The 26227-nt window shown below is 50.0% G+C and overlaps 1 protein-coding gene across 1 annotated transcript; it reads left to right on the top strand.

Moving 5' to 3' along the window:
• Positions 1 to 3676: 3676 nt before the first annotated feature.
• Positions 3677 to 24961, top strand: NAGA (alpha-N-acetylgalactosaminidase). The gene is made up of 9 exons (XM_074941717.1): positions 3677 to 3796; positions 13614 to 13791; positions 19049 to 19223; positions 19483 to 19660; positions 20617 to 20711; positions 21670 to 21831; positions 22263 to 22460; positions 23071 to 23214; positions 24057 to 24961. Exons 2-9 carry the CDS (start codon positions 13637 to 13639, stop codon positions 24237 to 24239), a joined length of 1290 nt encoding a protein of 429 aa, XP_074797818.1. The 5' UTR covers positions 3677 to 3796; positions 13614 to 13636; the 3' UTR covers positions 24240 to 24961.
• Positions 24962 to 26227: the final 1266 nt, after the last annotated feature.

The following is a 26227-nucleotide window of genomic DNA, read 5'->3' as shown; positions in this document are numbered from 1 at the left end:
GCCATAAAATATCACAGACTGACATCATTGTATTGTGCCAGTGGATGATGAGGCAAAGCCTGAAATAAATGTGGATTTCTTTAATATTCGTTGGAACACAGGACAGAGCTGTGAAATGGGGATTGTACAACATATTTCATATCCCTGCACTTAGCAGCACACATCCCCTAACAAGCACCTGTAACAATAGGTAGACAGCTGGCTCCTGTGACCACTGTCTTTCATGAGGACCAATGTAGTCCCATCATTTCCTTCTGCTCCCCTTTGTTTTATCCACTTATTGATCTTATACACTTTGATTGTAAGATCTTTGGAGCTGGCTGTCACTATTATATCTATTCATTTATTAGGCTGCCATTATTGTGATATCTGAGCATCTCACAGTCTTTAACGTATCTGTGCTGCTGGCAGACCAGGTGCCAGCTCTTGCCAAGGCTTTAGGCCTCAGCCAAGTGTTAGGATATAGATATTCAGGCCTGTCTGTAAAGGCCTGTACTTTAAGAATTTAGGGGTATTCTTATCACTTGGCTAGTTCTAGAAGTATAAAAGAAAGAATCAAAATCACTGTCTGCTGGTGTAAGGGCCTTCTCTTACTGTGACAGTCTGAGGCCCTGTGCTTAGGCTAAGGCCTTTGGCTAAGCAGCAGAGGCAGCCATAAGCTAGGAAGCGACAGGTCACATCCTCACATTCCAAACTAGTCACATTGAAAGAAGGTGCTATTGGGCTGTAAGGAATACAATCCTGTCCTGAATACAATCCTGTCCTGATAATGCCTATCACCTCCAGAGAAAGGGAAGTGCCTAGAAAATGTAAAAAGGAAACAGCATCCTATCTGGCAAGAACTCACTTATCAATACTGGGATGTGAAATCCTCACTTCTGTATTGTTTTGTCATTATAGTTCCTACTTTGCTATTGTTTGTCTGTATAATCTCTGTCTGGTTCTGTGATTGTTCCTGTCTGCTGTATAATTAATTTTGCTGGGTGTAAACTAATTAAGGTGGTGGCATATAATTGGTTACATAATCATGTTACAATATGTTAGGATTGGTTAGTTAAATTTCAGGAAAATGATTGGTTAAGGTATAGCTAAGCAGAACTGAAGTTTTACTATATAATCTGTAGTCAATGAGGAAGTGAGGGGGCCTTGGTGGGAGGGGGTGGGTGTGTGTAAAGGGGGAAATGGGAACAGGGAATGAGGGTAAGGAAATTGGAACCATGTTTTGCTAAAGGGGGAAATGGGAACAGGGAATGGGAGTAAGGAAACTGGAATCCTGTTTGGTTAAAGGGAGAAATGGGAACAGGGACACAGGTGTAAGGCTCTGTGGTGTCAGAGCTGGGAAGGAGGATACTAAGGAAGGAAACTGGAATCATGCTTGCTGGAAGTTCACCCCAATAAACATCGAATTGTTTGCACCTTTGGACTTCGGGTATTGTTGCTCTCTGTTCATGCGAGAAGAACCAGGGAAGTAAGTGGGTGAAGGAATAAGCCCCCTAACACCAAGTTCTGACAAATTCATTGGTGGAAACCAGTCTTGTTCACCTGTGTGTTAGTATGCTTAAAATGGATATTGGACCTATAACAATGTGTTTGGTGTTTAGACTTTATGAAATGCTTGTAAGTTGCTGCATGCATTCATCTCACCTATAATATCTTTACCACATACTATAAGGTAATATATAAGTTTTTGCTTTGTAACTGTAAAAAAAATGTTTGCTTTGAAACTATGAATCCAGTCAGGAGGGATCATCTCCTGCCCATCAAGAAGGCCTATCAAAACTAAATGGGCCATCGTGTGACATCACAATACAAAGACTTTGTTAATTGCCCCCTTGCAGCTATGAAGAGGCTAGATGCAAAAGGACTTGTCCCATCAGGTTGAAACTTGGAAGAAGGAAGTAAAACTAGCTGACAAGAAAACGTCTCCTCTCTTATGCTGTTTGGACTCTCACAGGGCCAAAGTTACGAAACAGAAGCAGAGATCCCCAGGGTCAACCTGGCTTAGCCCTAAAAGACATTCAAAGCTGACGGACTACAACAACTCTCACCTTTGGAACCATAGACTATAACTTATTTGTGTATATATGTCTGCCTGCTTTAAACTTGTAATAACTCTCATCTATTTTCTTCGTTAATAAATCCTTAGTTTATTATAGGATTGGCTGTAAGCATCTTTGGTGTGAGATCTAAGGTACAAATTGAGCCAGGGTTAAGTGACTGGTCTCTTGGGACTGGGAAAAACCTGAATATTTTGTGATCTTTGGTGGATAGCAACCAACTATCACTAAGTCCAAATTGCCTGATTGGCAAGATAGTCCTCTTGGGCATATACCACCAGTTTGGGGTCTCTGCCCTGCTTCTTTGCAGTCTGCTCTGAGGTTGGCACATGTGGTCACAAGCCACTCCAGACAATGGGACAGTATCTATCGTCACAACATTCCCGGGAGGTAGGGAAGAGCCATTTTACAGGTGGCGAACAGAGGCACACATAGGTGCTAGAACTAGGGGTGCTGCCGCACCCCCTGGCTTGAAGTGGTTTCCATTATATACAGGTTTACACTTTGGTTCAATGGCTTTGCACCCCCATTATAAAAATTGTTCCAGCACCCCTGGAAGCACAGAGAGACTTAGGGCATGTCTATACAGCCGCAACAATGCTTTAATGTGGCTGTGTAGTTGCAGCTCCAGTGCTGGGAGAGAGCTCTCCCGGCGCTGTAAAAAAAAACCCGCCACGAGGGGAGTAGCTCCCAGGGCTGTAGCGCTATCTACACTGCCACTTTACAGCGCTAAAACTTGTATTTTCACACCCCTGAGCGAAGAAAGTTTCAGTGCTGTAAGTGGCAGTGTAGACAAGGCCTAAGGCCCAGATCTTCAAAGGTATTTAGGTACCTATCTGCCATTGTTTTTACCAAAATATCTTTGAGGATCTGGGCCTTGTCCAAGAGCATACAGAAAGTCTAGCAGAGGAGAGAATTGAACCTGGGGTCTCCCAGGTCCTAAGCTGGTACTGTAACCACTGGAGGATCGTGTGTGTAGACACAGGGTGAGTACAGGGTCTAATGCAGTGGAACCCTGGTCTCTAAGTTCTACCATATTACAACTATAATAATAGCGCCTTTAGGAACCACAATAATCGCTAAAGAGCTAAATACTGTCTCTATGGCAGCTCAGTCCTGGGTCTTTCTGCTGAGACTTTTAACAAGACACTAATCTATTTCAGTTGTGGGGTTTTTTGTCAGTTCTATTGGGAACTGAACCAAGCCTATTAAAATGTTTCCACATTAAAACAGAGCAGAGAAATGCACCTAACTGAATCCAAAATCTAAGGGAAGATGTAGGCTGAATCCCTTTTATATCGTCATCTTTAGGGGTGACAAAACACCTTTCTTCCCTGGCACTGATCACAGGCTCAGCAACCCCGCCCGCCAGGCTGCTCTCTCAAGGTTATGACGATCGTGCAGCCTGAGGCCCCACAATGCAGAATCGGGAAGGGGAGGGTTATGGGGAGGGCGTTGTTCTTCAGTCCTCGTACTCGGTTCCGGGAAGCGGGCGTCTTTGCCCCCCACCCACACCGGGAGCGGCCGCGGCGGGAGCCCAGAGCGCGGGAGCCCAGCAGGACTCCGGCCCGCTGGCGATCTGAACACCCAACCTCCCTAAGTCACCGCACTGGCTGGTCAGGTGATCAGCGGCGGGTGGTCACGTGATTGCCCGCCCTCCCCTGGCTAGGCTGGAAAGATCAGTTGAGTTGCAGCAGCCGCAGCGGCTCCCCGCGCCCGGACCACCCGCCTTCGCCCAGGTAAGTGAGCCGGCGGGCGGGGAGGGCCCGGGCAGGCTCCGCGCTGGGGCTCATGGCTGGCGCTCTGCAGGCGACAGGTGCCTCCAAGGAGCGGAGGAGGCTAAAGAACCGGACAGGTCCTGCCAGCCGGGGGGGAAGGGCTGATCGTTGCTGCTTGTTCCTTCGCTCCTAAGGCGGCTGCTTGGGGCTCTAGCCCTACCGTCTTAAAAGTAGGGTGCCCAGGCAGCAAATGTGCAAAATCGGGACGGGGTGGGGGGTAATAGGAGCCTACATAAGAAAAAGACCCAAAAATCGGGACTGTCCCTATAAAATCGGGACATCTGGTCACCCTACTTAAAAGTGCCTTGGGATCCTGAAGGATGAGGCGCTGCAGACTTCGGGTTGCTAGTTCTGCAGCTAGTCTTCCCATCTCCGTGAACCCAGAGCTCAGCCATGTGCATGTGCTTCTTTCCAGGCGCTTAGTTTCCCGTGGTTGATGGGTTTGAACTGGGTTCCTAGGTGCAGACTACTCCATTAGCATGCACCGTGCAGTGTTCCACCCCGTCTGAGACTGGAGTTGTTTTATGATCAATTCCTATCCAGCGACTGCTCTTTTTCAGTTGATAAGGTGCAATAATACTATCCTGCCATTCAGATTTTCTTTTATTTCCCTGGCAAAGAGTGCCAGTTGACTAGCACAGGAGACCAGAGTGCTCTGCTTAGCTGCAGAGTAGGTACAGTGCAGCAGTAGTGTGGAGGCTCCACATATGCACTTGAACCAGCTTCCTGCATTAATGTACTTCAAGGCAGGGCCAGCCCTAAAGATGAAAAAATAACCTAGTTTCTGTGATCTAGCACTGAGTGATTGGAGGGAAAATGATTCACAAACAGCCCTGAATTGCTTTTTCCTCTCAGCCTGTCCCCTGCCTGGCTCTTTGTTTGTTAACATTTTTGGAATGGGTTTTTGTTTGCACAAAGTTGAGGAACAGCTGCTCCTAATGTGAACCCCCGAATTCAGATGTAGACAAGGGGGATCATAGCTGGTGTCAGGAGTGTTCACCCTCTTTATATGGCCCCTGTCATCGAAGTGTCTGAGTCTCTCACCATCTTTAATGTTCGTGAGGTAGGGAAGTGCTAGCATCCCCATTGTATGGATAGGGAATGGATGCACAGAGACCAAGTGACTTGCCCAAGGTCACACAGGAAGTCTGTGGTGGAGCAGGAATTTTGTTATTAAAGTTTTGGTCTTTGAGTTGGGGAGCATAAACAGTCCTGTGCGACTTGGGGAACCAGTAACACACCCTGAATTATGAATAACTGAAATGAATAATTCACAATCACCCTATAGGCTAGCATATGTTCATTGGACAATTATGAATAACAAAGATGAGTCAAAATTGTGGATAATTTCTGAAACCAGGATCAAATTCATTAGCTATATTGTTCATAATGAATAGTTCACTCGACTCTAGACCTGGTTAATTCTTGACCTCTGTGGAGACTGCAAGTTGTGTAGGTGATTATTTGCAATGTGAGCAATCTGTCCTGGTAGGAACTAGACTTAGACCCTCCAACGCTCCACGCAAAGCCATCAGATGGTAACAGTTTTCAGTCGCTACTGACCTGGGGGTGGTTTCGGACAAATAAACTGAAAGTTAAAGACTCCATGTCCCCATTCCCCAGGTCTCTGAGCTGCTTATTCCTTCATTGTAAGTATGTTTAGATTATTACTGTTTCCCCAAGGTGGGGGCCTCAACCTTCTCTGATCTCCGAGGATCTTTTCCAATTTTATCTTAGGGGAAAGTGCAAAATCCAGTGCCCACTAAAGTCAAGGGAAAGGCTCCTGTTGATTTCCCTGGTGTTGGACTGGGGCCCCTAGGAAGGAGCAGTGTGTTATGAACTTTCAGCTGCATTAAAGAATTTAGGGGGCACATTCAGCATCTCCATGATCATATTGTGATATCCTTTGGAGTTCTGTGCACAGATCAAAGCTAGAAGATGATCCTGAGCATTTAGAACAGGCCACGTTCCAGTGCTTTCTTTAACTTGTCCCCTTTATCGATTAAAAAATAACACTTGGCACTTCTGTAGTGCCTTTCCTTTGAAGGTCTCAAAGCACTAGAGAAACGTTAATGCAGTAAGCATCACAACCCCCTGTAAGAGGTTATTGTCCCAGTTTAGAGATGGGGAAAGTGATGCCAGAGGAGCTGGGCCAGACAGACTTGCCCAAGATCACACAGCATGTCAGTGGCAGAAGTTAGAGACATGTTTCCAGCCGGTCCTGTGCTCCAGCCACAGACCGCAGAAGAGTTCTGCTTCTCTTCTTTTTATTGTCTGGACAAATGCAGCTGCCTACACGCCACTTTTCTTTAGCATTCAGCGTAAGCCCAGCATCTCGGTATGGTATAAATCATTTTCTCCTTCACGTTTTGGGAGGAGTTTGTGACCTTGAGAGCCTGAACGTACTTGCCCAGTGGTGGGTAAGCTGCGGGTGGGTGCTCTGATTGTGGCAGGTCAAAAGGTAGGTATTTCTCTGCTGGGACCAGCCCAGTCAGTTTGGTGAAGTGGTTACAATCTGGCCCCGTATAAAAGGGCCCAATTTTTTTGCAAAGGAAACACATTGCTTTATATGCACTGGATTCAGATGAGCTACCGTTCACCTTTCATTAATGCCAATTTACTCCGCACAGATTGCAGCTGCACCTGACTCCTGCCCTGTGTTGCACTGCCACTGCTTGTTGTTTTTGTCCTAGATTTCTCGACACAACTCTGGCAGTACAACTTGGTCCTGTCAAGGAGCATCCCTTCCCCTGCTATTTTAGTCCATGTGGGCCCTCCTGTGCAGAAACAGTAATGGAATCCTAGAAATGTAGGGCTGGAGAGGTCATCTAGTCCAGCCCCCTGCACTGAGACAGGACCAAGTACACCTAGATCAGGGGTTCTCAAACTGGGGGTTGGGACCCCTCAAGGGGTCGTGAGGGTATTACACTGGGGGGGTCGTGAGCTGTCAGGCTCCACCCCAAACCCTGCTTTGCATACCAAAAGAAACTACACCATTTGCTCAAGAAACTCCCTGAAAAAGCACAAGAACAAATCCACAGACACACCCCTGCAACCCCGACCAGGGGTATTCTATCAGCTAACCAAGACCCATAAACCTGGAAATCCTGGGTGCCCCATCATCTCAGGCATTGGCACCCTGACAGCAGGATTGTCAGTCTATGTGGACTCCCTCCTCAGGCCCTATGCTACCAGCACTCCCAGCTATCTTCGAGACACCACTGACTTCCTGAGGAAACTACAATCCATCGGTGATCTTCCTGAGAACACCATCCTGGCCACTATGGATGTAGAAGCCCTCTACACCAACATTCCACACAAAGATGGACTACAAGCCGTCAGGAACAGTATCCCCGATAATGTCACGGCAAACCTGGTGGCTGAACTTTGTGACTTTGTCCTCACCCATAACTATTTCACATTTGGGGACAATGTATACCTTCAAATCAGCGGCACTGCTGTAGGTACCCGCATGGCCCCACAGTTAGCCAACATTTTTATGGCTGACTTAGAACAACGCTTCCTCAGCTCTCGTCTCCTAATGCCCCTTCTCTACTTGCGCTGCATTGATGACATCTTCATCATCTGGACCCATGGAAAAGAAGCCCTTGAGGAATTCCACCATGATTTCAACAATTTCCATCCCACCATCAACCTCAGCCTGGACCAGTCCACACAAGAGATCCACTTCCTGGACACTACGGTGCTAATAAGTGATGGTCACATAAACACCACCCTGTACCGGAAACCTACTGACCGCTATGCCTACCTACATGCCTCCAGTTTTCATCCAGACCACACCACACGATCCATTGTCGACAGCCAAGCTCTATGATACAACCGCATTTGCTCCAACCCCTCAGACAGAGACAAACACTTACAAGATCTCTATCAAGCATTTTTACAACTACAATACCCACCTGCTGAAGTGAAGAAACAGATTGATAGAGCCAGAAGAGTTCCCAGAAGTCACCTACTACAGGACAGGCCTAACAAAGAAAATAACAGAATGCCACTAGCCGTCACCTTCAGCCCCCAACTAAAACCTCTCCAATGCATCATCAAGGATCTACAACCTATCCTGAAGGATGACCCATCACTCTCACAGATCTTGGGAGACAGGCCAGTCCTTGCTTACAAACAGCCCCTCAACCTGAAACAAATACTCACCAACAACCACACAACAGAACCACTAACCCAGGAACCTATCCTTGCAACAAAGCCCGTTGCCAACTGTGTCCACATATCTATTCAGGGGACACCATCATAGGGCCTAATCACATCAGCCACACTATCAGAGAGTTGTTCACCTGCACATCTACCAATGTGATATATGCCATCATGTGCCAGCAATGCCCCTCTGCCACGTACATTGGGCAAACTGGACAGTCTCTACGTAAAAGAATAAATGGACACAAATCAAACGTCAAGAATTATAACATTCATAAACTAGTCGGAGAACACTTCAATCTCTCCAGTCACTCGATTACAGACCTAAAAGTGGCAATTCTTCGACAAAAAAACTTCAAAAACCAGACTCCAATGAGAGACTGCTGAATTGGAATTAATTTGCAAACTGGATACAATTAACTTAGGCTTGAGTAGAGACTGGGAGTGGATGGGTCATTACACAAAGTAAAACTATTTCCCCATGTTTATCCCCCTCCCACCCCCCACTGTTCCTCAGACGTTCTTGTCAACTGCTGGAAATGGCCCACTTTAATTATCACTACAAAAGGTTTTTTCTCCCCCACTCTCCTACTGGCAATAGCTCACCTTACTTGATCACTCATGTTACAGTGTGTATGGTAACACCCATTGTTTCATGTTCTCTGTGTATATAAAATCTCCCCACTGTATTTTCCACTGAATGCATCCGATGAAGTGAGCTGTAGCTCACGAAAGCTTATGCTCAAATAAATTGGTTAGTCTCTAAGGTGCCACAAATACTCCTTTTCTTTTAGTGTTTATAATGGTGTTAAATATATAAAAAAGTGTTTTTAATTTATAAGGGTGGGCGTCGCACTCGGAGGCTTGCTGTGTGAAAGGGGTCACCAGAAAAAAGTTCGAGAACCACTGACCTAGACCATCCCTGATGACTGGTATCTGTCCAACCTGTTCTTAAACACCTCCAATGATGGGGATTCCACAACCTCCCTGGGAAGCTTATTGCAGAGTTTAACTGTCCTTTCAGTTAAAAAGTTTTTCCTAATCTAAATCTCTCTTGCTGCAGATTAATCCTGTTACTTCTTGTCCTCCCTTCAGTGAATGGGGAGAACATTTGATCACCGTCCTCTTTCTAACAGCCCTTAATATTTGAAGACTGTTATCAGGTGCCTACTCAGTCGTCTTTTCTCAAGATTAAACGTGCCCAGTTTTTGTAACTTTCCCTCATAGGTCAGGTTTTCTAAACCCTTTATCATTTTTGTTGCTCTCCTCTGGATGCTCTTCTGTTTGTTCACAGCTTTCCTAAAGTGTGGCACCCAGAGATGGACACGGTACTCCAGCTGAGGCCTCCCCAGTGATGACTAGAGCTGAAGTGAATGAGGTTTTCATAATATGGACCCATCTCCTCAGGGAGTAATGAGACCTGCCATGCTTGATTCTGTCTTATTTATCGAGATCTCTATAATGTGTCTGTTGCCCTGGTGTCTGCAGCTAAAGTTACAAGAAAGCAAACAGACAGTCTGTATAGCTAAATTCAGTACAGCTGTAATCTCCCTGCTGTCTGTGTGTGTCTGTGAATTTGTGACCACTTCAAGATTTGATTCCTAATCTCCAGACTAATTTTACATCTTGTTAAACAGAAAGGGGAAGCCTAGAGGCAGCTGTCCAGACCTCGGCCACAGCGTCTCCTTTCTGTACTATTTAGACTAAATTTGTTAGTCTCTAAGGTGCCACAAGTACTCCTTTTCTTTTGTTTAGACCTAGTTCCTCTTTCTAGTTGGGCAAGCAAAGCAAGACACTACACTACACTCGACAGCATTTCTCTGTCACTTTTGAGAACTGCACCAGACCAATTCCAAAATTTCGGGGAATATTCTAGGTATCGATGGGTAGAACCCTAGTGAGCTGGGTGAAAACCAGGAAAGCCTCATTTCTACTGAAATCAGGCCCACAGAACTCCCATTTAGTACTGCAGGCAGAGGAAGCTCTGGTGCCCTCTGGTAAGCTGCTGCCTTCATGTAGAACAGACCAGGTCAGTCACACACCTCGTTCCTTATGTAGGCTGAGTTGTACACTCAGCCGGGCCCCTTCATCACTCCAGCCCTTCCCTCCCCTAGTGAGGCCGCTCAGTCCCCCACTCCAGCTGGGCCCCTTGCCCTCCACTTCACTTCAGTCAGCCCCTCCCCAGCTGGGCCTTCGTTAGCACTTGGATTACACACACAGCTTGGCTACATGAGCAGGGAAGTGTGCGACCCTCTAGTATGACTGCCTGGCCATTCTGTTTTTCCAGCACCTTTACCGAGCTGCCCCTGATGGGATGGATGTTCCCCTAGTTGTACTCATGGCAGTGCTCCTGAATTGCAAACACAGGCCCTGAGTCATTCCTGGAGAATCCAGTGCAAGGGGGGGCAGCTGGACCCTGTCCTATTCTGGAGCTGCTGGGGGCTGGTTCAGCCCCTCATGTAGGTTAAGCAGCCCTTGGGACTGTCTTACCTTGTGCCCTGGATCTCACGGTGCTTGTGGTAACTGGTGAATATCTGGGGTGTAGGAAAGCCGCTGCAGAGGTGCAGAGCCAGCTCTGGGTTGGCCAGAGAGGCCCTCTAGGCTAGAGGTATTCCCCAGCAGTGCCAGGCTGCTGCTTTGCTTTACATTGTATCCCCACTTCTGACTCCTGGCAAATAGCACCTGAAATTTGTCTTTGTCACTAACTTAAATGGACGGGTAGAAGATCCACAGGGAGCAGATGATGAAGACCATACCATTTTTACACAATCGTGTATGTTCACAATCAATCCCAAGTATTCAAAATCATGAGGTAGGCCCCCAAAATCATGTGATTGGCTTAAATCAGGAAAATTTTTAAAAAGTAATACCTTTGGGGTTCTTTCTGTCTTTGGGGGATATAGCATTTAGGGGTCACACTCTCAAGCTTTTCTCCACAACCATGAAGGTTAGAAACAGTAGGGGTTGTTTGTTTTGTTTTTAAATAAAAGCTGAGCATCTCACATCATCACATGACTCCAGGAGCTGGGGTTTTAAGGAAAGCACCAGATATTCCAAGAGTCACAGTAAAATTGCGCAAGCTGACAACATTGCACTTTTTCTAACCATAACCACATTTATACGCCTGACGCAAGCCCTTTAGAACTTCTTTCCATGAGTGAAGCACTGTGTTGTGTAGATGTGCTCAGAACGGGGTTAGAAGGCTGGCAGCCTGTCTGTACTAGTGTTCCCATCAGCACTACTGCCATTGTAGCTCCACCAGTGAGAGCAGCCCTGGAAATATTTAGGAAAAGGCCTAGTTTTGACAGGGCCACCCAGAGAGGAGCAGTTTGCCCCAAGAGCCTGTTTGAGAGGGCCCCCCAAACTGAGTGGCATTGAGACCTGACCAGGGAGCTGCAGTGCCACTCATGGAATTTGGCCTGGTGGTCCCTCCAACATGAGGCCCAAACCTGAGTGGTGCGGTGATCCCATGTGCCAGGTCACAATGCCCAGAGCGGGGAGCTGGGCCTAACCCCATGGGACAGGAGCTGAACCACTGCTGTGGGGTGAGTGCGGGGTGGGCTCCCCTCCAACCCGCCCCGACCCCCTGCACTGCCCTTCAGTGGTCATTTTTTTTTTTCCAAAGGGAAGGCCTCAGTTTCAGATTTTACCCCAGGCCTCCCAAAACCCTCTGTTCAGCCCTGAGTGCCAGCGCCCCCAAAGGGAACAGTCAGGAGGGAAGAATGGCTGGAGTGTAGCGTGCAGGGCAGGTTGCGTAGGAACAAGAAATGAGCAAAAGTGGAGTCAGAGGCTCTGGAGAGATTGGGGAGCAAGGAGACATTTGAGCTGTAAGTGGAAAGTGAGGGGAAATCAGTGCAGATTCAAGAAGAGGGGAGGGACTTGGGGCCAGCAGAAGGAAAGGAAGACTATCCTGGCAGCGAAGTGTTAAATGGACCGGAGGGAGGAAGCAGGGGATGGCTAAAGAGGAGGAAGGTGCTGTGGCCAAGGCAGGGATTACTAGAGCAGGAGTAAAAGAAAAGGAGTACTTGTGGCACCTTGGAGACTCACAAATTTATTTGAGCATAAGCTTTCGTGAGCTACAGCTCACTTCATCGGACTAATACCTTGGCAGTGGGAATGGAGAGGGAAGGATACAGTTGGGAGATACTGTGTAAATAAGCAGCAGGATCTGACTATAAACACAGTGCAAGCCAAAGCAAATACATTTCTTCCATTCAACCTATTATAGAAGGTCTCCTAAGGCAGAAGTGAGGAACAAAGACTAGAAAAATCAAGCCAAACCAGGAAGAACTGGGGCTGCCAAGTAAATGGATGTAGTTAAAGGCACTTCACCCATCCAGATTCCCAGTGTGATCTATTGGGAAGCATTTCCCCTCTCTGCTCCTGTCTGGAGTATCTCCCAGGACAGAGCTCATCGGAATGAGCACAAAGTGGGCTTCTTTACTGGGGCTGCTGGACACAGACTGGCTCTCTAGTTGTCTCTGGTTCTGTAACAACCTGAGTAGCCAACCACAGCGTGTGCTGCCTGAAATCCCCACATAGGCCCCCCCCAACCCCCAGTTACATGGGCACTGCATTGTAAACCCGGGTCTGTGGGACCTGGGCGTGTGGACTCTGTTTTGAATGCTGTGCTTGAGAGCCCATGCCCATGGTCCAGCTCAGACAGCATATTGGGAGGGTGTGTCGCTGAACTACAGGGCTGGCGGCGAGTGTACGTTCGGGACTTCGGAGTGCTCTGGGCCATTGCTAGTGGATGATGGCACTGGAGTATACTGGGTAGGATTCAGTGGTGCTTTGGGGTGCAGCTGTCACCATGGAGATGCTTGGGGGGACAGGCAGGGTGTTGGACTGAGCCATTTTGCTATGGCAGACTGGAATGTGTGGGGCGTAATGGAGTGAATGCAGGAGGATTTCTGTGCAAACCGGAATGAGTCACTGAGAGGAGGACCTGACACCGTGGTGCTTTGAAGGATGTGTGGGGCAGGATGCAAGTATCTTACTCTGGTTCTTTGGGGGTGCAGGGCCCTGCACAGTATGTGGTGGCGTAGTGGGGTACACGTAGAATATTATGAGGCCATAGAGGTGGGATGCTGGGGTGCAGGTGGTGTAGTAACATGCAGAATTACAGTCAGCGCTCTGGGTTACTCACAGATTGCTGTACGGGAGATGGGGTTTGTGGAGGAATGCAGTGAAAACACTGTCAGGCAGCTGGACTGGAGGGAAGAGGAAGTGGGGCTAGGGAAGGAACCCTAACACCATAATGAGTGGATGATACAACCTCCCCTCTGAGGTAAACAAAGGCAGAGAGGGATGACTAACAACTAGAGCCACGATAGAACCCTACACAGATAGGTCAGCTGGGGTGGCCTGAAGTTGATAACAAAGGGCCATGATTTGCATAGAGCTGGGTTGGGGGAGTGGGCTGGACATGCCATATCACATCATATTCCTCCCCACTGTCAGTCTGTGTGTGGTGGATGGGTGGGCGGAGCCCTGTGACCCTCTGGATGACCCACTGCAGTGGGCGAATCCCCCGAGTGGACCCCATTGATTTCTGAGGCAGGAGAGGGCTCTTTCCACTGAAGGGTTTTTGTCTCTCTCTTATCAGCATTTATCCCTCGCTCCAGAGCAATGAAGTTGGCAGCCTTTGTCTCTGGCCTAGCCCTAGTGGCCTGTGCCCTGGCTCTGGAGAATGGGCTCATGCGGGTGCCCCCGATGGGCTGGCTGGCGTGGGAGAGGTTTCGCTGCAACACTGACTGCAAGACGGACCCTGACAACTGCATCAGGTGAGTGAGGCAACGCCAGGGGCTGCGTCCGGAAGTGCTGTGTGCAGATGACGAGGGGTGAGGAGAGAAAGGAAGGTGAAAGGGCAAACTACCCCCACTTTTGGCTCGCCCTGCAGCTGAGGGCACCATGAGGAGTTCCCACGCTTCCCCTCTGTGAGTCAAGGGCTAAAGCATCACCTTTTTGTAGTACTCTGTTTGAATAGTGTTTGGTTTCAGTGCTTTGGAGAGCAAAGGCAGAGGGGAAACTCTGAACCTTGGGCTGAGTCAGTGTCCCTTCTCACCTCACTCAGGGACACCCCAAGCAGCGCCAACATCCCCCTCCACTTCATCTCCTCCCCCCCATTCAGAGACACCTCGGTCAGTGTCCATCCCTTCCATGCCCTATCTCCTCCTCACCCCTCACTCACCAGTCATGAGTCCCCCACCCTTGCCCCCACCAGCTCTTTGCCAGCTGGGGGAAATAAAAGGCGTGGGTGGTAGGTACGGGGTTGGAGCAGAGACATTTGGGGGAGTGGCGGAGGAGGCTGCAGAGAAGCAGGAGCTAGGTTGTGCCATTGCATCCTGCTCAGGAGGATCTGAGGTGAGAGAACCAGGCTCATTTCACTCGTGACTCAAGTCAGAAGTGAGGCAAAGATCACTAACCCCTGCACCATCACATCTCCGTGCCAGGAAGAGTAATTTTAAAACATTGTGAAAGCCATTGAAATTGCCGCACTTGGTCGGTACACTGGTCCATCTCATCTGTCTCCCACTGTTAGCAGCACCAACATCTCCTGCTTCAGAGGAAGACTTAAATTGTCATCACAGGCTTAATTGTGCAATATGGCATCCTGGAGGGACATTTCTTCCTGGCCCCAGCTGGGGGGAGTGTTACCTGCACACATTAGGGTACCTCACCTTTTCCCAGTCCATAGGGCTCCAGGCGAAAAGCACCTATCCTTACCCAATTTGTAGGGCTCAAAGCCACCCATACCCACTTTGTAGGGCTCAGGGTGTAACTAACCTGGTCAATTTAAGTACCCACACCCTTTCCCAATACGTAGGGCTCCGGGTGTATACTACTTCTTCTGCAGGACCTTTTACCAGTGAAAGAGCCTTACACAGTAATATACTACATAACTTCTGTTTATTAACAGTCACCAAAAACAGAATGCACATGTTACACATACAGTGCCCACCACTCTCAATAAGACTGATGAACTTTTCTTGATGGCCAGTCAGGATCAGGTCCATCTGGGGGACTCCAGTTTCTGCACAGTGTCATCGGCAGAGTGTTGAGGTCTGGCAGCTCTGATCTTTGGGGCTGTGTCCTGGAGTAGTTCCCAAAGAACTTCCTTTTGGACCCCAGGTTATATAGTGAAATTTGAGTTCTTTTTAGCTATACCTTAACCAATCATTATACTAAACTTTTACTAACCAATCCTAACATAGTTTAACAAAATTCTTTGACCAATTCTACGCCACCACCTTAATGTACAACTAGCAAAATTAATTATGTAACAGACAGAAACAATTAAAGAACCACATAGAGACCATACAGATAAACAATAGGAAGTGGGGACCATAATGACAAAACCATTAAAAAAAAAAAAGTTAAAAAAATGAGGATTTCACAACCATTGATAAGTGATTTCTTGACAGATAGGATGCTATCAAACTAAGTTTGTTTTTTTTTAACCATCTTAAGATCTGTTTCTTTATCTGGTGATAGTGGGTGCCATTAGGACAGGATCGCCTTCTTAACAGCCCGATATTACATTGTTTTAATGTAATTTAGATGGAATGTGAGGATGTGACTTCCTGCTTTTCAGCTAATTGCTCCTGCTTGGCTGCTCTTTTAATCTGGCTGCAGACGAAGGCCTTCGGCTTTAGGCCTTACAATATGGCTGCAGACATAGGCCTTATACTTACAGGAGGGATGGGGTGCTCCACGTGTGACCTGAAGCCACAGGGTTGACATACCTCTTAATTGTACTCCAGCTGGTGTCTCTGCATTTGCTGTTCTTATTCATGGAAATGTCAGATCTAATTTGGGAATCTCCTGTCCGGTGTATGGAATCCCAGCAGATCTTTCAACACCTCCCATAGAAACAAGACACTTTTTTTGAAGGGGAGGGACAATGTTTCCTCTCTCTCCCGGAGCAGAAACACCCTGGGGCCCCCACGCTGTGGGGAATCAGGATGCTGCTCGTTTCTGTGATGAGGCCACCAAGAAGTACTGTGCTTAAAGCAGAATGCCCTTTGGTCTTTGTAGCACCAGCCTGAGGTCTGAAAAATTGTCAGCCCATCCCTTGTCTTGACCCTGTACAATGATCAAGCAGCCATTTCCCTGGCTCCCCTCCTCGCTCTTTGATCCTGCTGACAGTCGGGAAAGGTGGAGGAGGAGGATCTTGCGGTGTGGCCTGGTTGCAAAAGGACTCAGGCTCTGGAGCAGAGTATGCAGAGACCTCACAGCACGGGTGCCAAGCAGGGATTGCTGATTTACACAGAATATGAATGAGCCCGCTCTATGTATTTTTTTTTCCACTTAGCTAGTCTATATAATCATATGTTCCTGTCACTGTGACTCTTGCACAACCTCCCTCCCGCCCTGTGGTCGTTCTGTGACACCCCTTACAGCAGCTCATCTCAGATGCCAAGCTCTTCTGCATGGTCACCACCTCCCAGCACTCTGCGGTGCTGGTCCTGCTTGGGGTCTCTGGATGCTACTGTAATACATATCATAACTGTAGCCACTCCCCCTGAGGGGTGGACAAAGCCTCCCCCGCCCTTTCTTCTCCCACCAATATTTGGAGCTTGTCCATTCTCTTTGTGTCGCCTGGCTTTTTACTTCCTGATGTCTCCACTCGAGTGACTCCTCGCTGTGCCAGGTACACGGGGGGGCCAGCCCCTGAGAAATCAGTGACCATACTACTAGCTGGCAAGGGGTGGAAAGCCCAGTACACAGGGGACAATAGAGTAAATAAAACAAATCCCAGCAAAGGAATAGCACACCAAAAATAACTGCATAACAAAGGTTTCAGAGTAGCAGCCGTGTTAGTCTGTATCCGTAAAAAGAAAAGGAGTACTTGTGGCACCTTAGAGACTAACAAATTTATCTGAGCATAAGAGTGACCAGGAAAGGTGAGCTATTACCAGCAGGAGAGCGGGGGGGGGGATCTTTTGTAGTGATGATCAAGGTGGGCCATTTCCAGCACTTTTCAAGAACAGTAGGAGGGGAAATACACAAGGGGAAATAGTTTTACTTTGTGTAATGACCCATCCACTCCCAGTCTTTATTCAAGCCTAAATTAATTGTATCCAGTTTACAAATTAATTCCAATTCAGCAGTCTATCCTTGGAGTCTGTTTTTGAAGTTTTTTTTGTTGAAGAATTGCCACTTTTAGTGCTGGAAATGGCCCACCTTGATTATCACTACAAAAGATTCCACCCCCCCCCACACACACACACCCCCTCCCCCCCCCACACTCTCCTGCTGGTAATAGCTCACCTTTCCTGGTCACTCTTGTTACAGTCTGTATGGTAACACCCGTTGTTTCATGTTCTCTGTGTATATAAAATCTCCCTACAATATTTTCCACTGTATGCATCCGATGAAGTGAGCTGTAGCTCACGAAAGCTTATGCTCTAATAAATTTGTTAGTCTCTAAGGTGCCACAAGTACTCTTCTTTTTGCATAATAAAGGGGGGATTTATTAGGAACAGGAAGCTAGGATTTGGAGAAGGAAAGGGTTAAAGTTAACTAATTGATAAACATGGGTAAATAAGCCACGTCCCCACCTCCAAACACTCTCAAACTCCTCCAACCCTGTCTTCCCAAGGAAGATACTAGGCTGAGGTTGTGTGTACTGAGATGGAGTGTTGCAGTGCTGTGGCATTGGCTGACTTCAATAAAAGTCACCTTCATGTTTTTTTTTTTTTCTTCACCCCTGGGCGGGACAGGGTGCTCTCCAGACTCTGTCCAGGCCTGCTCTTCCCTGGCCTGGAATCCTCCTGGTCTCGACTGCCTCTTGGCAGCATGTGCAGGGTTGGATTGATCTCTCCCTGGACGCCGGTCCCTGCAGTGCTGGAGCTGCCCAATCCATGTAACTAGAGTTTCAGAGAAGTGGGAGTTCAATGACGACTCCCTGATCCGCACTCGCTGTCTCTCTCCTGTCTGTCCAGGCCCAGATCACCTCATGCAGAAGCCTCCCAAGTCCCTGTTGTCCCTGGTAGGGGTTTCTAACTCCTTCTGCCCCCCTCTCCTAGCTCCAAGCGGGCCGGGAATGGGGTGAGGGGACTTTGGCAGCAATACGAGTCGTAGCCGTTTTGGTAGGGCCCCCCGAGGCTCAGTCTGGAGCCCAGGAGCTGACAAACTCCAGGTGGGGGTCACATGGCCAACGAGGGAGGGGGCTAGACCATCTCCGTACAGGTCTCGTGAGGTCCCCACCAACAATTCCATGTTCTGTTCTGGGACCTCGGTAATGGAGCGAGATTGAGAAACTGGAGAGAATTTAAAGAACAAAACTGCTGCTGGGGTTGGAGGGGGTGACTTGAAAGGAGAGAGCGAATGGACAAAATGCATTGGTTTGCACAGGCCACATGGAGACTGAGGGGCGGGATCTAGCTACTGTTGACAAATGCCTGGAGGGTGTAAACAGCAAGGCGAGGAAAGAGGGAGGATGGTTCAGTGGTTACAGCACTAGCCTGGGACCTGCGAGCCCCAGGTTCATTTCGCTGCTCCCCATAGACTCCATTGCCCCATCTTCAAAAGGGGGATAACAGCACTTTCCTATCTCACAGGGGTGTGGTGAGGATAAATGCATTCCACGTGGTGAGGGGCTCAGATACTACAGTCACGGGGGGCAGATAAATGCCTTACAATTGTTCAGACTCCGAGTGCTACAAGGAGGAATAACGGGAAACATTTCCTATTGATGAGATCTGGTAGAGAAGGGAATAGACTCCCAGGGGAAGTGGACATTGCTGGAGTCCTTTAAAACGGGGCTGGACAAAGACTTTGAGACTCTGCTGTGGAGACCAGACCCCTGCACTGGCAGTGACAGGGGAAGATGGAACCTAAAAGGTCTTTTCCGTCTTGGTTAAAGGTTCAATGACTCAATGGTTTTTGTAGGATAAAAACTTTGTTTTTTATCTTTGGGGATAAAGAGGAGCAGGTGCTAAGTGTTGTTGTTAATAATGGGTTTATTTGTTTTGTTACCTCTGCCTGCTCTGAGCCTGTTCTCTCTCTCTCTCTCTCCCCCCATCCACGAGGCAGCGAGAAGCTTTTTGTTGACATGATAGATTGTCTAGCGGATGATGGCTGGAAGGAGCTGGGCTATGTGTATGTGAACATAGATGATTGCTGGATGGCGAAGAAGCGGGACGCAAAGGGGCAACTGATCCCGGATCCCGAGCGGTTTCCCAGTGGGATCAAAGCCTTGGCGGATTACGTGAGCTGATTCTTTTCGTGTAAAGACAGGGAAGGGGACGGGGAGCAGGGTGGTATTTCTTGGTATTTCAGTCACATCACATCTCGTGGCCTTGAGGCATGAGGTCTGTGACCTGAGAGATGAGAGGTGGCATTGTAGAGCAGTGAGAGATGCTAAAGCACTGTCCACTCTGACACGTTCCCCCCCACAAACACACACCTGCCCCGAGTGGCAGCCAGGGATTTTCAGGCTCTCTCTCACAGCCCTGTCCTTTGCACAGGCGCACTCCCGGGGGCTGAAGTTGGGCATCTATGGAGACATGGGCACTTACACATGCGGTGGCTACCCAGGCACCACGCTGGACCGGGTCGAACAGGATGCCCTGACCTTCGCGGAGTGGGGCGTGGACATGCTGAAACTGGATGGCTGCTACTCATCAGAAGAAGAGCAGGCCCAGGGTAAAGACTGTCTCCTGGGCTGTGTGAACTTGGAGCCACGCCACTGTTACTGTCCTTGGTGTCAGAGAAACTGAGAAGATATTTTTTCTTTATGCAAATGCAGAGGCTCTCGCAGCCTGTGGGCCACCCCAGATGGGGGCTCCTGCACATATCCGGGGAATGGGGCTGCCATCTCGATTCTTATTCACCTTCTCCATAACTCATTGCATTGATGCTCACGGTGCTTCCCATGAAGCGCCAGGGGAACTGGGGCAGTCTCTGAGGACACTGGTGGCGTGTTTCAAGAGGGGTGTGCAGAAGTGGCTGAACGTGGGACTGTGGCTTGGGAAAAGGCTGAGAATCCCTCTGCTAATGGGCAGAAACCCACATCGTGTTAGGTTCATTTCCTTGTGCCTCCCATTCTAGATCTTCACCTCCGAGCTTGGTCCCTAGCTGGGATTTTAGAAGGTAGCCAAGATACCTGCTTTACAGTGGGGCTACAGAACCTTCAGAGATGAGCTTACATGTGCATAGGATGTTGTGGTTGGGGGGGGGGGGCGCAGGGGATTGTCCTTACTGGCCATAAGGCAGAGCTTTTTTTCGGCAGAAATCCCATTGGTGGCCAGAGAGTGGCTTGTCTGATGGGTCTGTGTTTTGGTGCGGGACCTGGTGGTTTGGCAGTGCTGATAGTGTGTGGGGGGATAGGTTTCAGCCTCAGGATTTGAGTATGGGTGAAGAAGCCCTCAAATATTTGATTCCTTAAGGAAGGCAGCTTCTGTTATTGGCCTCTCCCCTCCGCCCCCGCCCCCCCCCAATCCCTGAGCCCCTTTCTTTCCACTTGTGTGTCTCTTAAAATAGCCCATTCAAAATCCATGTAACTAGGTTCATCTGAGTGATCGTTCCAGAAAGGGCTGCTGTTTTCCCCCTGGTCAATGCCAGCCATTTCCTTGACCAATTGGATTTCTTGTCTTTCACAGGCTACCCTAAAATGGCAATGGCCTTGAATGCAACAGGCCGCCCCATTGCCTATTCCTGCAGTTGGCCAGCCTATCGGGGAGGGCTTCCACCCAAGGTAAGGTTCACCCTGGCAGATCCTGGGGTTCCTTTGATTCTCCTCAAAACATCCTGCACTGACTGTCCTGGGGGGAGCGTTGTATGAATTCCTGATGCCTTCCCTTCCTACCCCTCCTCCACCCCAGTTGCTATGATTGGCTTGTGGGCACTGATCTCCCAAAGGGACCGTGAGCCGTCAGACAGGCTGTGGAAGGATGCCAGGTCGGGGTGCAGGAGGAAGGGCAGTGGTACCAATCTTTGGGCCGTGTTGTTAATGTAAAAGGACACTCCTGAAAAGTGGTGATGTCTACAGGAGAATCACTGAAGTTAAATGTGGAAAAGAGGCCTGTAGGACACCTCTTGTCCATCCCTATCCCAGCCAACCCAGGATCATTCCCTACCCATCTATTCTTCAGAGTGTTGTCCAGTTTTGAATGTCTCCAGTGATTGGCCTTCCACCATCTCCCCTGGGAGACTCCTCCATAGTGGAGCATGAGTTTTCCCTTGGCGCACTCTCATTCCACCCTCGCCAGCACTCTAGGCCTTTGGATCACCCTGATCAATTCCTCTCTGCCCCCTCCTTATTGCTTACACCCTTCAAGTGTACTCGTGGATGGTCATTGTGTCTTCCCCCACCCCCAGTTACCTCTAGCTGGTTAGCCAGGCTGTACGACTTTTCCCACAAATGAGGCACCTTGCCCCTTAGTTGCTTGGTGTTGCACTTCTCTGAATTCCCTCACATCTATCAACACCTTTTGGGCCCTGAGGCTCTCAGAACTGAGCCCAGCGTTCCTAGTGAGTCTCACCGGTGGCTTCTGAACTAGCAATGATACGTACAGTGGGGCTGGGGGGAGGGGTGGTATTTTTCCCCCCTCCCCATAACAAGGGTGCATCCCATAGTGCTGTGGGCACATCCCCCCTCTCCCATTCATCTGAGCTCCTCTCCCTCCCCCGCCGTACACCTTGTTCTCTTCTAGGTGAACTACACCCTCCTGGCGAACATCTGTAACCTCTGGCGTAACTATGGTGACATTCAGGACTCCTGGAACAGCATCCTCTCCATCGTGGACTGGTTTTCAGCAAATCAGGATGTGCTGCAGCCGGTGGCCGGCCCTGGCCACTGGAATGACCCAGACATGGTAACTTTGTGCTGTGGAGGGGAGGGTCTCCAGGGATTTCCTGTCTAGAAGCAGGGTGGAGAATTGGCAGGAATTCGTTAGCCCGTGGCACACCATACAGGTCTGTAGGCTGCCAGAGCTACCTAACCCGTACGCCACATCCCTCATCCACCCTGAAAGGCCCTGTCTAGATTAGGGGCAAAGTGGGGGTTTAAAAGTGTTAGTATTTTAATTAATGCATATTTAACATCACTGAGCACAGATGGGGATGGGCACCTTTATGACTGTGTTAGCTGGGCATGCTCCACCCGCGGGGGAGGGAAAGGGCTTGCCAGGATGCCAGTGGGCTGGGTCCTGCCACTGAGAGCAGCAGTTGTCTTACTAATGTGTACCCCACCCTCCCTTCTGCTCTTCCACTCTCTCCCTCTCCGCCCTCCCTGTCTGTGCCACAGCTGATCATTGGAAACTTTGGCCTCAGCTATGAACAGTCCCGATCCCAGATGGCCTTATGGACGGTGCTGGCTGCCCCTCTCTTCATGTCCACGGACCTCCGCACCCTCTCCCGCAGCTCCAGGGAGATCCTGCAGAACCGACTGATGATCAAAATCAACCAGGACCCCTTGGGAATCCAGGGACGCAGAGTCCTTAGGGTACAGAAAGGAGCATGTGGGAATCTGACAGCATGAGGGCCCAGGAGAGGGGAGTAGATGGGGGAATAGCTGTTGAGAGGGCCTAGCTGGGCGTCAGGGGAGAAGGTGACCCGAGCCTGGGAATGGCTGTGGTTAGCTGGGGATTTACAGGGTTAGTATAATATTGGGGAGGCCCTCCACAGGCGGCGGGGAGGTGCCCCCGGGAACACTTGAAATAAGACGCGCTTGTTAAACAGCTCTAGTATTACTTTCCTCCATTTGCACCCCACTGGACTCGGCTGCTTGGTTTGTTCTCCAATGCCCGCCCTTGTCTGTTGGTTTGGAAAGTTAATCTTGGTGTTCTGGGCCCACCGGTGGGTAGGGCGGCCACTAAACTACCCAGTTCACTCCCTCCTGCTGATGCCTGGTGTATCAGTGTCTGGCTGGTCCCCTCGAGCTCAACAGAGAAACTTGATCTGTGCTGCTTCTAGGCCCCTGCCAGGGCAGGTTCATGAGCCATCCCAAGAGCCGATGAGCGTTTGGGGGAGCGGGTGGCAGCTGCAGAGAGAGGTGCAGAGAAGCTGGAGATGCACCTAGACTCCCTCTTTCTGCTCCCCCTGTGCTTCCCTAGGAGAAGTCTCAGATCGAGGTGTTCCTGCGCCCGCTTTCCCACTCAGCCAGTGCCCTGGTCTTCCTCAGCCGGCGGACAGACATGCCATACCGCTACACCACCTCCCTCAGCAAGCTCAACTTCTCCACCAGTGCCGTGTACGAGGTGAGCAGGGAAAACACAGCAGGTCCCATGCCAATGCCCCTGCCGTGCAGGCCGCTTATCTCCGCAGAGCGGGGAGCCCAGCCCCCACGTTCACACACGATGCTTTGGGGTTCAGAGTCCCCCTCCTACTCTCTGCCCCTGAATGTAGTGTTTGTCCTGTCTCCCCACCCTCAGCCTCACACAACATGTAGTACTGTTGGAGACCACAAGCCAAGTCCACACACCCAGTTACCTACACGCGCTGGTGCTGGGATTTATCCCTTCCCTGGCATAGTCACGCCAGGGATTAGGCTGCACTCTGAATGCTGCAGTCCTGAATGCGGGCAACTGGGCCCTACACATTGTGGGGGTGGGGAAACACCTACAAAGCTCCTGCCCCTATTCTTACTCCAAGATGGGGAAGGCGGGGATGGGGTGGCGAGTGACTGTACCAAAATATTGACTAGCCTGGCTCTGGGACTTCGATGATGTGCTTGCAGTTAGGCTGTGGTCCTCGTGGCTCTCACGGACTAAAGTGGGTTAGATGAGAGTGTGGATGAGAGATTTCTAGGAGGTGATGGGGGAGGGTTATCCTGTGCCTTTGGTTTCTTAGGCACATTCTGACGCTGGGTATTTTCAATGGAGCCGTTCCCACTCCTGCAGCCTCTGATCAAAATCCCCTGGGGTTGGATCCAGTAGTTTGCCCTTGTTGTGTAGCCTTACTGTGCCCTGCTTATTTGGCCTGCCAGAGCGGGCTACACTTACTGGGATCTCTCATCTGCCTTGGAAGTAAATGGGGTTTTTACATACTTTTGGGATGAGAGGCATCATGGAAATGCTGATAACAACCATGTCTCTTCCAGGCACAGGATGTGTACAGTGGCGGGATCATCAGCGGCCTGAAGGCTGGAGAGAACTTCACTGTCATCGTCAACCCCTCGGGAGTAGTCATGTGGTACCTCTATCCCACAATGTACGTGGATCAACCCTTGGACTTTGTTAGACAGCACCCGCAGGGGAAGGGCTTCCACCCATTTGCACTGTGAAGCCAATCGGAGGAAGAGGATGGGGGGCCAGCTGTGGGTACATGTTGCTCTCTGGCCAGGAGCGACTCCTAATGATCTACATTTACCCGCTTTGTGCCTTAGTTTTCCTCTCTGTCAACCAGGGAGAACTGTTAACTCTCACCTCACGCCTGGGAGGTAGGTAATTCATTACTGATTGTAAAGTGCTTTGAGACCCTTCCCTTGATGGTGCCAGACCAGTGCAGAACGCAGTCACTGTGAGCATTGGCTAACTCTCGCTACCGGAACACTTGCTAGAGGAGTCAGGGAAGAGGTCATTTCCCCTAGATTTGCAGTAAGGCCTTTGATCTGCCCCCTGCTGTACCTGTCATGAGGAGTGAGTCTCCCTGGAGGTGCTATACTGGCAATCACATGTTCCATGTGGGGGAACTTTTCTACCCAAGATCGTCCCTAGGCATATGCAGAATACGCAGCTGCATAGGGCACCATGAAGTGTGGGGCACCAAATTGCTCCAAATTTTATGGTGCCCTAGGCAGCTGCGTGCATACGCGGCAGCACCAGCTCCGGCAGCCAGCCCTATTCCCCAGCCGGCCCACTCATGGGCTGCGCCCACTGCAAGGGGCAGGGCCATCCCTGGGGGGTGTGGAGCCTGGGACAACTCCCTCCACCCCATCTCTTTCCCCCTGCTCCACCCTTGGGCCACCCCCATTCCACCCCTTCCCCCCCGCGCTGGAAGCAGGGGTCGGGCCTGACCCCGGACTCTCCGGCAACGGCAGGAAGCGGACCAACCCGGCCCCGGCCCCAGCCCGCTCCACTCCACCAGCTCCCAGCTGTGTCACTCCGCTTCCCACTGCCAGTGAGTGTGGGGGGCGGTCCTTTCCCCTCCCACAAGCGACATGGCTGGGAGCCGGGGCGGGGAGAGCGGAACGGGTTGGGGCTGGGTCGCTCCACTTCCCACTACTGGTGAGTGCAGCCGGGGGGCAGTCTTTTCTCCAACCCCCCCCCCCCCCCCCAAGCGACACGACTGAGGCTGGGTCGTCCTGCTTCCTGCTGTGGGTGCCAGGCCCCCCACTAATCCCCTGGGCTCCATGTGGGGCCCCCCACAGCTCCTGCCTCTGTCATTCTGCAGCCCTTGAGTGTGGGCGTCCCCCTCCCTCTGGAGGGCCGGACCCCCCGGGGGAGCAGGTGCTCTGGCTGCATAGGGCACCATAATTTATAGGGACGGAGCTGTTTCTACCATTTCCTTCGCTTAGAATGACAACTTCAGTCAGTTGAACTCACCCCCTGCCAGTTGTGAAAGCATTAGCCGCCTGCAGGAGGCAGCATTGTCCGGTAGCCAGAGCAGGGCCCTGGGAGTTAGAAACTCCTGAATTTCAATGCTGCCTCTGCACGTACCCCAGCAGTTGCTAAAGGTGATGTCTGCACTACCCCTGCTACAGTGGCACACTTATGGGGCTGCAGCACCCTTGTGTAGACACTTCCTGCACTGATGGGTGGGGCTTTTCCATTAGTGTTGTTAATCCCACCTCTCCAAGAAGCAGGTGGCTAGGTCAATGTCAACAGCAGGGGCTAGACCAACCTAACTGCTGTGCTCAGGGTGTATAATTTGTCACAGCCCTGACCCATGGAGCTAGGTTGATCTAATTTTTTAAGTGTAGACCAGTGGTTCTCAACCCAAGACCCAATTAACACACAGCTGCGGCCTATGTGACATCCTCACAGCCACACAGGTAGTATATATGTTGTATGGATGTGGCCATTGTAACACACAGAGAGCTGCATATGTGGCCCACAATGGTAGATCAGTTGGGGACCACGGGTGTAGACCAAGCTTTAGTTTTCCCATCTGTAAATTGGGGACAGTACCACTCAGTACCACATGAAGATTATTAGTCATTTTTAGCACTTAACATCTTCCAAGTGCCCTACAAATAGGAGCGGGGTCATCCCAGAATCTGAGCTTGGGTGAGCCTCAGTATTGCCCAATACTGAGGCACAGGGAGGCTAT

This window comes from Natator depressus, chromosome 1, assembly GCF_965152275.1.
Source record: "Natator depressus isolate rNatDep1 chromosome 1, rNatDep2.hap1, whole genome shotgun sequence".
Taxonomy (NCBI): Eukaryota; Metazoa; Chordata; order Testudines; family Cheloniidae; genus Natator; species Natator depressus.
Note: the sequence above shows the minus strand (reverse complement) of the source record. Positions and strands in the feature narration are given on the sequence as shown.

Bases quoted from the DNA above. Each gene is read 5' to 3' on its own strand.
- NAGA (XM_074941717.1), top strand. From the start codon at position 13,637: ATGAAGTTGGCAGCCTTTGTCTCTGGCCTAGCCCTAGTGGCCTGTGCC. The intron at 13,792-19,048 runs GTGAGTGAGGCA...TCCACGAGGCAG, and splicing joins GACCCTGACAACTGCATCAG to CGAGAAGCTTTTTGTTGACA. The intron at 21,832-22,262 runs GTAACTTTGTGC...TCTGTGCCACAG, and splicing joins ACTGGAATGACCCAGACATG to CTGATCATTGGAAACTTTGG.